Source organism: Brachypodium distachyon, chromosome 5 (assembly GCF_000005505.3).
Source record: "Brachypodium distachyon strain Bd21 chromosome 5, Brachypodium_distachyon_v3.0, whole genome shotgun sequence".
Taxonomy (NCBI): domain Eukaryota; kingdom Viridiplantae; phylum Streptophyta; class Magnoliopsida; order Poales; family Poaceae; genus Brachypodium; species Brachypodium distachyon.
In genome coordinates, this window is record NC_016135.3 from 9,725,158 (window position 1) to 9,737,960 (window position 12,803).

General features: G+C 45.7%; 1 protein-coding gene and 1 pseudogene across 1 annotated transcript; one reads left to right on the top strand and one right to left on the bottom strand.

Annotated features, from left to right (window-relative positions):
- Nucleotides 1-260: 260 nt before the first annotated feature.
- Nucleotides 261-5,643, bottom strand: LOC100841910 (transketolase, chloroplastic). The gene is made up of 7 exons (XM_003581080.4): nt 5,166-5,643; nt 3,204-3,294; nt 2,997-3,102; nt 2,617-2,899; nt 2,385-2,533; nt 1,569-1,722; nt 261-1,471 (listed from the first exon to the last, which is right to left on the bottom strand). The coding sequence occupies exons 1-7, from the start codon at nt 5,589-5,591 to the stop codon at nt 515-517; spliced, it is 2,166 nt and encodes a 721-aa protein (XP_003581128.1). The 5' UTR covers nt 5,592-5,643; the 3' UTR covers nt 261-514.
- A 5,716-nt stretch (nt 5,644-11,359) lies between these two features.
- LOC100842203 lies at nt 11,360-11,865 on the top strand (annotated as a pseudogene).
- Nucleotides 11,866-12,803: the final 938 nt, after the last annotated feature.

Sequence of the window (12,803 nt, forward strand, 5' to 3'; positions counted from 1 at the left end):
TGCCTCCCTCGTCTCCAAGCACTGGCTCCGCCTTGTCTCCGACCCCGGCTTCTTCCGCCGCTTCCGCCTCCACCACCGCCGCAACCCTCCCCTCCTCGGTTTCTTCAAACTTGATCACGGCCTCACCTTCACACCCACTTTGGAGCCCCCCAATCGTGTCCCTCCGGGGCGCTTCTCTTAGGACGGCAATGCTAATGTTGCTCCTGGCCAGACACTCTCTAGCTTAAAAGAAACACATTACATCTTCTGATTCAAAAATGTATCAGATAAGGTTATCGACATTTCATTTCCCACGATACAGTAATTTTACACGAGTTGATATGGGCAGACTTTAACTGATTCATACAACAAACGACTTAGGCAGACAGCGCATTATTTACAGCTCATTTAGAAATTCTTACACAAACAACCGAACAACCTCAAGGTTTAGTTGCTTTGAAACCTGCCACTTTATTAAGATAGGATACAGAAAAAAAACCCTTCATCTACATGTGGTCAGCAATGCAATGACCTTTTATATCGACTTGGCTGTTGCAATTATATGTTCCACAGTCAAACCAAGCTCCTTGTATATTTTCCCAGCAGGGGCACTCGAACCGAAACGATCAATTCCAATAGCTTTGCCCTTCTGCCCGATATACTTTTCCCATCCCAACGTGACACCAGCCTCAATGCTAATCCTAGAGGTAACCTCACTTGGTAAGACACTATCCTTGTATTCTTCAGACTGTTCTTCAAATAACTCCCAGCAAACAAGCGAGACAACCCTTACAGTTTTCCCCTCCTTCCTCAGGTCATCTGCAGCTTTTGCTGCAATCTCAAGTTCAGAGCCTGTGCCAATAAGAATCAGGTCAGGTTTGTTCCCTGAGGAATTATCAGAAATGATGTATCCTCCCTTAGCAACGCCTTCGACCGATGTACCAGCCAGCTGTGGGAGCTTCTGCCGAGAGAATGCAAGAATAGAGGGCCTTTGCCTGTTAACAACAGCAGTCCTGTAAGCCGCGGAAGTCTCATTACCATCAGCAGGTCGAAGCACTAATATGTTGGGCATTGCTCGGAGGCTGAATAACTGCTCAACTGGCTGATGTGTTGGCCCGTCTTCTCCAAGTCCAATTGAATCATGAGTCATCACATAGATCACTCCAGATCCACATAAGGCCGAAAGGCGTATAGGAGCTCTCATATAGTCAGTGAACACAAAGAAAGTTGAGCAGTAAGGTATTAGACCAGGGCTGTGTAAGGCGATGGCATTACAAATGGCACCCATTGCATGCTCTCTAACACCAAAACGTATGTTTCTCTCTTGAGGAGTGTCCTTCTGGAAATCACCAAACATCTTTAGCAATGTCATATTTGATGATGCAAGATCAGCACTGCCTCCAAGAAATCCAGGTATTACTTTAGCAAGAGCATTCAAGCATTGTTGAGATATGTTCCTGGTAGCATCAGCAGGGCTTTCAGGAGTATACGTCTACAAAACAAAGGAGCGGATTCATACTTATGTATCATTCTGACACTCCATAGAATAGCGAACAGAAAATGCATTTATGGTTCCGAGGAGAACTTACTGGAAGAGCCTTGTCCCACCCAGCATGCAGCTCCCCTGAAATTATGCTATTCAGCTCAGCTGCCTCTTGGTGGTATTTCTTCTCATATTCTGAAAACTTTGCATTCCATTCAGCTTCAAGAGATGCACCCTCGTCAATATGGTGACCCCAGTGCCTGTTACAGATGATTCCTCATGATTTAATTAATCAAACTTTAGTGCAGGATAAACTTTACAATACTACTGTGCCAAAACTTGGAAAATGAAATGTAGAGCCTTGACCAGGCAAGACTTTTATGGACTTGGTCTTGACTATATATAAGATTTATGACTACTCATATAATGGACTTATTATATCCCAACATTTTAATAAATAAATATGCCATAGTGGCAACCTTTACCCTTTTATGTAGGGGCAAGGAATACAGAGGATCAACAATCCTGATGCCCCTTTGTAAGCACTTGCCAGACAGCACTACTGGTTAGCCGGTTTCAAAGTTACTAGGTGTATTTGTTTCGTTAAGAAAAGCCTTTGACTAACATTTATGTCATTCATATGTGATACAAAATCATAATCATAAGGAAGTACTTTTGTTGGTCAAAGACTTGTCTTGACGAAATAAAATACGCCTTATATTTTGGAACGGAGGGAGTACTTCCTTTGCTGAATCCCAAATACAGGAATTTAATTCGGCAATACAGAATCAACATCACGTATGGTTTATCCGACAATCAACAGGAACTCCATTGTTGGGTGCTGATCACAATGCACGATAGGAATGTGATGATGAACAATTAAAAGGAACCCCCAACTTGTTGAATTCTGAGCACAACGTACCTTTTCACCTCGTCAGGCACATGGAAAGGCTCATGAAGCCAGAGAAGATTGTTTCTGGTCGCCTCTACTTCTTTGGGACCTAAAGCACTCCCATGAACACTGTGTGTGCTTGCCTTGTTTGGAGATCCATAACCAATTGTAGTAGTCACCTATATGTACAAGACTAGTTCAGTTGTCTGATGAAACTACATCAAAGTGAAAAATAAAAAAATATTACTATCAGGCTGATCACCTTGATAAGAGATGGCTTGTCTTTGACTTCCTTTGCTTCTTTGATTGCTGCCCGGATGTCATCATAGCCAGAGTTTCCGTTCTTCACCCAGACAGTATGCCATCCCAAGGCTTCATACCGGGCAAGCACATTTTCACTGAAAGCAATATCCGTACTACCATCAATTGATATATGGTTGTCATCATAGAAGGCAATCAACTTTCCAAGACCCCAATGGCCAGCAAGGGAGGATGCCTCATTCACAACACCTTCCATTTGGCAACCATCCCCGAGTACAACATACCTATGACCATCGACAAAAAAATGAATTGCATTACCACTGTGCCAAATGAACATTAGGGTGGTAACTACATATACTCAAGCAAGTAGATGTTAATTACGTGTAATGGTCGACAATACATAAGTCAGGTTTGTTGAAACGAGCAGCTAGATGTTTCTCAGCAAGTGCTAGTCCAACAGCATTTGCAAAGCCCTGCCCCAGAGGACCTACATAGCATTAGTACAGTTCAGCAAGCATAGGTTTTGCAATACAAAAGTTGAAGAGGGTGACAAGCTTTAAATCTTCACTAAATGTTCAAGAGGCAAACCAGTTGTGACTTCAACACCAGGTGTTTCAAAATTTTCTGGATGGCCAGGAGTTCTGCTTCCCCACTGCCGAAAAGCTTTCAGGTCATCCATCTGCAACAACAAACACGACCTTATAAACAAGATAGATGTGAATCCCTAGTCATTCATGTATACAACAAGAAGAAAAATGATGGCCAAGCACAATTGTGCTATATCTACTCCCAAGCTTAGATGATAATTCAACCATTATGAACGTGATATCTAGGTTGAAGTTTCGTTTGTTGCTTCAAGTACACTAATTCGGACCATAGAGGGTCTACTGTCCTTCATTCTCTGCCTGTTATTTGATATGTAACTCCACAGAAACGAATACTAATGATTAAAAACAAAAGCGTGTTACTGCAGCAGAGTTTTCTGTTATCAATTGATGGGATATGAACCACTCCACATTGCCAGCACATAAGATTAGTAGGACTACAAGTCATCTTCTTTTTTATTGAATGCCACACCTAAGTAGGCATATTTTGTACTTCCTCCGTCCAAGGTCCAACAAAGTATGTCTCAACTTTGACTAAATTTCAATACATCTATACACTAAGTCATGTCTAGTTACATCCAAATTTTGACAAACTTGAGACATCTCTTGTTGGACGGAGGGAGTATTACAAGAACCACTGCACATAAGGAATTAGGATTGGTAGATTACAAGTCATCTTCTTTTTCTTGAACGCCACACCTAAGTGTGTGTCCTTTTGTAATAGAAGAATAAACGCCCAGATGGTGCCACAATTATGTTTTTTGGAAAACTAAAGTTTTCAGGAAAACAACGCCACCAATGGTGACTGCGACCAAAACCAAAAACAATAAAATAAAACGTAACTGCTCAAAGGGCACAAACACACCAGAAAGAATTCCCACCGCCTTGAAGAAATCCTCTGCACTAGCCAGTGCCATGATCTATGAAAGAACAGAACCAACCTCACCAAGCGACTGAGATCAAAGACCCAGCTAATCAGGACCAAGAAAGGCAAATAGCGCCAGCAGGAGGCCACTGCAGCAAAAGCAGCAGGGAGCTTCCTTATTGGGATTCATAGGCACTGCATTTCTAATTGGGATTCCAACTTCAGCATGTGCAGCAGCTCCAATCCTTTGCAGGAACAATACCAGAAACACGTGGAACAGGATGCAAACATATGTACAGGACATATAACCGTTTCATAATCAAAATAAGGATTCCCAACCCGACGGTGGAAATTTACAAATTAATCAACTGTTCGAGTCAAACATGAACAATGCAGGGCTTAATTTCTCAGAACGCCCATTGCGAGAACACAAATTAGATCACAACACGGCCGGATCACACACACACACAAAAACTAATCAACAAAACAAAACCAAAAAAAAGATGAAAGAAGAAGCAGATCACGCTGATCGGCCATTCGGGTGGAGGGGCTCCGTCCGTGGTCACATCTTGGCGAAGGAGGCAGAGGAGCCGGTCCGGTCGTAGTAGTACTCGGGGAGGGCCTGGGGGTGGGAGAGCATGAGGGGGCGGTCCTTGGCCTCCTCGGGGTCGTCGTCGCCGTCGTCGTCGACGGTGTGGAGGTGGATGCAGGAGCACCGCTCCATGGAGGTGAAGAAGGCCGCGGCGACGCTGGCGCCCACCCAGATCGCGTAACCCTCGAGCTTCTCGTACGACAGGATCCCGCCGCCGCCGTTGCCGCCGCCGTCCATGGCTGGTGTCGTCTGGTCGACGCAGAGGCCGGAACGCAAGGAGGGGATCGCGGTTGCTAGTTGAGACCCGCGTTGGCTTCGGGTTTTTTGGGGGGCAGATGTGGCTGGGTTCCAAAATTGGGACGGGACACGGCACGGGGGAGAAGAAGGACAAGACGCACGCATACAGCTTCTCTGTATTTTTGACAGCAAATCCCCCTGTTTATTAACGAATGGACAGTAAAAAGGGGAGCCATGGTTGGAGAGCTCACCGTGACGCCTGGGTAGCCGGCGAGGTGGAGCAGCGCGTACTGGAGCATGCAGCCGTGGCCGGCGGAGAGCACGAAGCGGTCGCGGTCGAACCAGCCGGGGTTCCTGGGGTTGAACCGGAGGAACTCGTCGAAGAGGACGTGGCCCAGGGGAGCGCAGCCCATCGGGAGACCCGGGTGCCCGGAGTTGGCCTTCTCCACGGCGTCCACGGCCAGGAACCGGATGGTGTTCACCGACTGCTCTACCAGCTCGGCCGCCGCCGGCTGCCGGGAGGAGTGGATCGCGGTGCCCGATCGGCCGCCGGGCGTGCCGAGGGAGAGTGCTCGGGCGGCACGGGTGGAACGGCGCCCACGGACGAGGAGTAAGCCATGGCCGGACGCCACCGAGGACGCGAACGTGGTAGGAATTGGAGTCGGCATCCTGGCCATGGCTCGGCGAGGTTTCTCGGGCTACGCGGGGAATCCAGGAGACCAGGAGTGTCTTCTGCAGCGGTGAAGGCGCCACCTTGTTGTTCATCAAAGTCCCCGCTCGCTGAAATATTGCGGGACCCACAACGTTTCCGGCTGTGCTACGTGTACCTTCCACGTCTCCAGTTCTTTGTCACGTGTACCCTCCACGTCTCCAGCATCTGTTCTGGAACAATCTCTAGAAAACGGAAAAACAAAGACAAAAGGAAGTCGAGCACTGTCAAAACGGAAAATGAACTATTGAGCACACGTCGGCGTGCTAATTAACATGCAAATCAATTAGATTTTCTTGTTTTCAAGTTTAAAAAAATTTATCTTCCAAATCGTGCACCCAATTGAGCATCAATCTTTCACCGCTAGCTTAATCGTGTCGAGATTTATAAAATTATATTTCATGTTGATATGTCAGAAAATTGTTGTGCTTTATCAATAAAATTTATTTCGAAGAATTTTTTTCATTTGATTTGATTTGCTGAGATTTTTTCTCTTGATTGATATAGGTTTAAACTTTGACCGAACTTAGTGAGGCCAAGGGAAAAGGAAGTCGAGCGATGTCTACTACGGAAACAATAAAAAAATTATTACTCCATATATGTTTTCAAATATGCGTGACATGCTTGTCATTTCTGATTCCATTAGAACATCCACAAAGGCTTATCTAAAATTTGCTTGATTGACTCTTGTTTGAAATTTGTTGACGTGAAACAAAGAAAGAGAAATAAAAGAGAGAAGAGAATTGACTCTTCGTGAAGAGTCAGACTCTTAAGACAATAATCGTGCAAGAGTTAGCTAAAAATCACTCTATTGTGGCCCTTGCTACGAACTATTTTGCGGCTCTAAACAAGAAGCGCTCGAAGCCGAAAGAGGATTATGTGAAGTTGAATGTCATGCAATCTCCCATGAATATTGAGGTACGGGAGCAACAAAGGCGGTATTTCGAGATCACCGTGGAGTTTTCTTGGCAAGATGTTGTTTCGGTATTCCTAACATCGTTGATGCACCGTCTGCTGAATCTCGTGCTGTTCAGGATGGTCTCGTTCTTGCTGGTCAAAGGGGATGCAGCATAATTATTGCTAACGATGATTATATGGAGGTGGTGGAGAAAATGCAAGATGCACCGAATTTCACTAGCCCAACTGCTGAAGAGTGTGAAATTTTAGCCCATAACTTTACTCATGTTGTTATGATTTTTCTCCTAGAGTACTTGCTCATACTTTAGCTTCTTTAGCAGTGTCGGATCAACTCACTCTTTGGCATGAGAATCCATCCGACTCCTTTAGAGACATGTTGGTTAATAATGATGAAACGTTATTTTCCAATCAATAAAATTACCAAGATCGATGGCTTTTTCTTGAAAAAAAATTAGCTAAGAGTCTTTTTGCCATTGTACTAAATCACATTTAATGCTAACAAATCATCTACTTCCTCTATCCCTAAAGGACCGTACATATGGCTCGAGCATTTGTCCTTGAAAGACCGTACATCTTGCACCGAGCGATCTATTTTTCGTTTAGCCCCCCGCTTGCACCCTCGATTTCAGCCCAGCCTAGACCACCCAATCCGCCCCAGTCTCTTCTTCTCTCCACCGAGTCCTCTCCCCTCGATCCAATCCCTCCCATGTGGCTCTCTTCCCCACCCATGGAGGCCGCTCCATATAAGCTGCCGGGAGCCCCTCGTGCGTCAGCCATGGAGGACGGAGGAGGAGCGGACATTGCAGGAGCGGAAACCGGCGCCAGCCGGCGGCGCAACACGCAGCCGCGGAGTTCTTGCCCGCTGGCGGCCCTCAGTGCTCCTGCAGACAATTTCTCGCCCGCTGGCGGCGACAGAGCGGTTGGGGGTGTGGGGGGGGGGGGGGAGGGGGGGGATTGGTGTTGGGCATGGTGGTGCTGTACCCGGCGCTGAGCAAGACGGAGCAACGGCTGGCGCTGGTCATGGTGTTGTGCAGGACGCCGCCGCCGAGAAGATCGACCTACAAGTAGCTGTGGCATGCCTGGTATTAATTGTGGTTTAATCGAGGCAATGAGAATAATGGAGGGGAGGAGGGAGGGTTTCTGCAAAGTGACTATTTTCCTTGGAAATCCTCAAATGGATGGTCTTTTGCGGACGGAGGGAGTAGAGTCAATTTAAAACACAAATCATTACACGTGTTATTTTAAAATTGACTCTAAATGACGTGTACAGTCAAACGCTGATTCCACTACGCGGATGTTCTTATTTGTCTTTTTCTTTTCAGTCAGCCACCACCCAAATCTCTGACCATCACCTTTTCATTGCCTAGCATCTTCTTCTACTTACATCGTCCCACTGTCGCATCTTTTCCAATTCATATGACTTGTGGATGTGGATGATGTTTTATTCTACACGTCAATATTCGCTTCTATCGGTCCTGTTTTCGACGGGATTCACCTTGGCCTTTTAAGTGCTGACTATACATCTTCTAAAATATGTTTGCACTAATTATTTTTTCATACTTCCTCTTTCTAGTATTAAGTGTCGCAACTTTGTCTAGATACACATGTATCTACATGAGTCTTAAGACGTAGGTACATGCATATGTAAATAAAGTTGGGAGTTAATACCAAACAGGGAAGAACTTTCTAAAACGACTTTGGTTTTCCAAGACAACATTAACCTGTCAACTTGTTACAGCTCCAGAGGGAACATTTGCTCTCTGTACCTGCATATCTGGTGAAAATCCAACCAAGAAAAAGAGCAAGAAGTTGTCTCGACGGCTTGTGGTGTTCACCCTCTTAATCCGAGCAAGGCTTGTTGATTTTCTTCTAATCACCACATAGCATCTCCGTTCATGTTGGAATCACACGATGAGTTCTTAACCAATTAATCTTACGATATTGATTGTTTAAATTGATTCCTAAAGCCTTAATCAGTTAATCTTACGATCTTGACGGTTTAAATTGATTCCTAAAGCTATAGAAGTAGAAATTACAAATCTAAAAAGCTAAAATCAACTACTCGTTGTGACCCATATTACTGTCGCAGATTCATTAATACAAAATTCTACTAAATCAGTGATATGTAATTCCGATCGGAAAGAGTGGTACAAAATATTTGATTGTCCAATTTAACTTGACGACATGAACACGAAAACTTTACGATACGGGACTATGGGAGCAATAGTCGTTCTCGTTCTCCTTCATGTGAAGCTGGCTGACATGACCCGAAAGAGTACTGATTTGGGAATCGCATGTTAATCCGGACGGAGAGTTCGTGGGCGAAATACCCGAATCCATGATTCACAGCCGGTATTCATGATAATTTTGTTTCTTGTCAAAGTGATAAGTGCCTTCATTAAAGGAAGATGCATTCATGATAATTTTGTTGCGGTCCAGATTGCCGTCCACCGGTTGCACCAAACCCGTTCCCCTACCCTGCTGCTCAAGCTAGATATTTCAAAAGCTTTTGATTCCGTTTCTTGGGAATTTCTCATCAAGCTGTTGCTTCACCGCCACTTCCCGCCAAGATGGATTGCGTGGATCATCCTCCTTCTACGCACTGCTTCAACCCGTATTCTGGTGAACCAATCTCTTTCGGAAGCTATTAATCATCGCCGGGGGTTGCACCAAGGAGATCCCTTGTCCCCGCTCCTTTTCGTGCTAGTTATGGACTGCCTAAGCAAGCTTCTCAACATGGCGGAATTAGAAGAACTGCTCTGCCCCATTGGCTCCCCTCCTATTCGGCATCGCACCTCCTTATACGCGAATGATGCTATGCTCTTTCTAAACCCCCTTGGAAATGATCTGGAGGTAACTGCTGCTATTCTCAACCTCTTTGGCAGTGCTACAGATCTTGTGATCAATCTCACAAAAAGCAAACTTTTCAATATCCGTTGTCAAGATCCAAGTATCATCCATGCTGTCCAGACGCTGCAATGCCAGGCGGCCTCGTTCCCATGCACATACCTGGGGATGCCCCTCTCTGCTCACAGGCTCAAAAGATCTGATTTCCAGCCAATTCTTGATAAAATTGCTAAAAAGTTAGCTGGATGGCAGGGTCAGTTTCTCTCCAGCGCGGGTAAATTGATCCTAGTTAAAGCTGTTCTTTCCTCTATCCCGACTTTCCAGATGTTGGCAGTCAATCAACCTAAGTGGGTTCTCAAGCAAATTGACAAACTGAGAAGAGCCTTTCTTTGGCCTGGCAAGGAAAAAGCTAGCGGCGCTAAGAGCCTTGTCGCCTGGAGCAAGGTTTGCTCCCCCTGTTGCTATGGTGGTCTAGATGTTACCAACCTTACCGCTCACGGTCGCGCTCTCAGATTAAGATGGCTTTGGCATGCTTGGGGAGGGGCTGACCGTGAGCTCTTCGATTACTTTGCTAAGGATGTGGACACTCTAGCGCTGTTCCATGTGTCCACAAAGATCAACGTTGGAAATGGTGAGCGCTACAGCTTCTGGAATGACCCTTGGATAAATAATTGCCTCCTTAAGGATGCTTTCCCAGCCCTGTACCTCCACTCAATCAAGCGTAAATGCACTGCTAAGATGGCTATCAACGATCAACATTGGATTGGGTGGATCAAAAGGAGACCCTCAGCGGCTGTTCTGCTGGACTTCATCGCCTTATGGAATCAGCTTCAGAATTTTCACCTCTCGCAGGAGCATGACTCGTTGGTCTGGAAGCTTACTCCAAATCTTTCTTACTCAGCTGCCAGTGCCTACCGCATTCAATTCTTAGCCGGCTGCATTCGAAAGAAGCGGAGCTTGTCTGGCGAGTTAGGGTCCCTCCAAAAATCATTTTCTTTATGTGGATTGCTGCTCAAAATAGATGTCTCACGGCTGATCGGCTGGCCATCAAAGGTATCGCCCATAATCCCATTTGTTAGCTCTGTCGGATCTACCCAGAAACGGCGACCCATATCTTCCTCCATTGCTCCTTCGCTTCTCGCTTCTGGGCTTCGCTTGCCTAGCTTTGCAACATTCAGTTAGCTGCTCGCTCCGCTCAGCCTGCTGTGGATCTCTACTCCTGGTGGCGCCGTGAAGCTCGGCACTCCTTTAGAACCCGAAGACAAAAAATAAACGCCTTCATCGCTCTAGGTTGCTGGTTCCTATGGCTGGAAAGAAATCAAAGGGTGTTTAATAGCAAGCTGAGATCGACGCTACAGCTTTGCCACTTAGCCCTTGATGAGATCGCCACTTGGAAAGGGGCTGGATTCAAAGGTGCAGGCTATTTCCAATGATTGATAACCTTTGGTCGCAAGATGTTCGTCCAGCAGAGTAGTCACTCCTCTTGATTTTTTTCTCTTGTAATTTTGTTTTGGCCTGTGGCTTTTGCTTTGCCCTCTTGTCATCACCCCTCTATACGAGGCCTTTGTATTCTTTTCCCCTTAATCAATGAAAAATACAGCGCTTCTGTTTTTCGTCAAAAAAAAATGATTCAAAGCCAGACGGAACGGACGCACCATCGTGATGGGCTTTGTCGTTGTGGGCCTGTGGCATTGGGCTTTGTGAACCATGACTAAAATATGGGCTTGGTGTCCTTTGGTAATCTTATAATTATATCTCAAATTCCATTGAACTTGAACGAAACAAAACGTGTCCGTGGTGATTACGTTTCCTTAATTATGACGTACGTACTCCGTTTCGGGGACCTTCCGTAGCGGCCCCGTTTCACCCCCACGACCTCGATCGCTATATATATGCCAGGAGTTTACGTCCCCTGGACAGATAGACAGATTCCACGACTTGCGAGACAGTTGATCGATCAAGAAGGCCAAGATGCAGATCTTCATGAAGACGCTGACCGGGAAGACGATCACGCTGGAGGTCAAGAGCAGCGACACCATCGACAATGTCAAGGCCAAGATCCAAGACAAGGAAGGTACACACCGCTCATGCTCCTTTTCTAATTCCATCGATTCATCTATTAGCAAGGACTGCATCCAATTACCTGACTCGCTCTCCATCTATCTAATAATTTCAGGCATCCCGCCGGACCAGCAGCAGCTGATCTTCGCCGGGAAGTAGCTGGAGGACGGGCGCATGCTGGCGGACTACAACATCCAGAAAGAATCCACGCTCCACCTCGTGCTCCAGCTCCGTAGCGTCAGCAGGGGCGGCTACATCATCCTGGACCCTACGCTGCTGCAGCTCGCACTCAAGTACAACGAGAAGAAGATGGTCTGCCGCAAGTGCTAAGCGCGCCTCCCCGCAAGAAGAAGTGCGGCCACACCGGTGAGGTGAGGCCTAAGAAGAGGTTCGTCAGCAAGACGTCGATGAACTGATGTGACAAGTCACGCGTCGCGGATCGTAGATTAATAAATTGGTGTCGATCGTTTTAGTTACGTTTTATTTTAGCCTCTAGGTTTTAAGCCTTGCATGTTATGGTGTATCAGGTTGGAAGTTTGGAAACTTTGTCAAACTCTGTCGTGAACTCGATTTCTTAAGTTAGTTCTGAATGCTCGTATTAATTTGCTAACTTGGCATCTCAAGTTAATCTGCTCGATCAAATCGTTGGATCTGCATAATCGTACGTAGGTTCACTAGATTTTCTGGAGATGAGAATGGTCTCCCTTCCCTAGTGTGGCTATATAAATTCCACAACTAGGGAGCTGATTTTCCTTCCAAACAAGTTTACTGTAGACTGAACCATGAACAAACCTGGACGGATGGCTGGCCAATTTGTGAGTCGGATTTGTTAGGCCTATAATGAAATTCATTACACAAATTTGCGCTATTTTGTTGCCCTCCATAGCCGTTAAATATTAAGGTAGTTGCTAGATATGACCGTACTTTTGCCTCGTTTCATCTAAGCCTATGCATCAATGCATGGATGCATGTTCTTACTTGTTGCACCACATGCTGGATTTTTTCTAATGGTGACTTGGATAGTGTAGTTTTTCAGCCTCCTATATAAGTACAGATTAGAGTAGATGGTCTTTATTTGCAGAAAACCCTTCCTACCACCACGAACATTTTCGGGTGCTTTTTCTTTCGGTGATGCTACTTTTTTTGGGGAAAGAACTCAAATTCTTGCTTGAATGAACTTCACTACAAATTTAGTGCAGTTATGAATACATTAATCTTTGCTAATAGAAATCCAATTGCACCGACATTGCGTGATCTCATGATCAGGGATCATGTGTTTCTATCGGAGTACGCAGACTCGTCATTGAATAACCCACCTCTACCATCAACACTTCACCGGCTAACGACACCCACA

What these genes read in the sequence shown, in the direction of transcription:
- LOC100841910 (XM_003581080.4), bottom strand. Translation starts at nt 5,591, where the DNA reads ATGGCCAGGATGCCGACTCCAATTCCTACCACGTTCGCGTCCTCGGTG. An exon ending in TGGTGTTGAAGTCACAACTG is followed by an intron (nt 3,103 to 3,203) that starts GTTTGCCTCTTG and finishes AATGCTATGTAG; the next exon opens with GTCCTCTGGGGCAGGGCTTT. An exon ending in ACAAGCCATCTCTTATCAAG is followed by an intron (nt 2,534 to 2,616) that starts GTGATCAGCCTG and finishes TTGTACATATAG; the next exon opens with GTGACTACTACAATTGGTTA.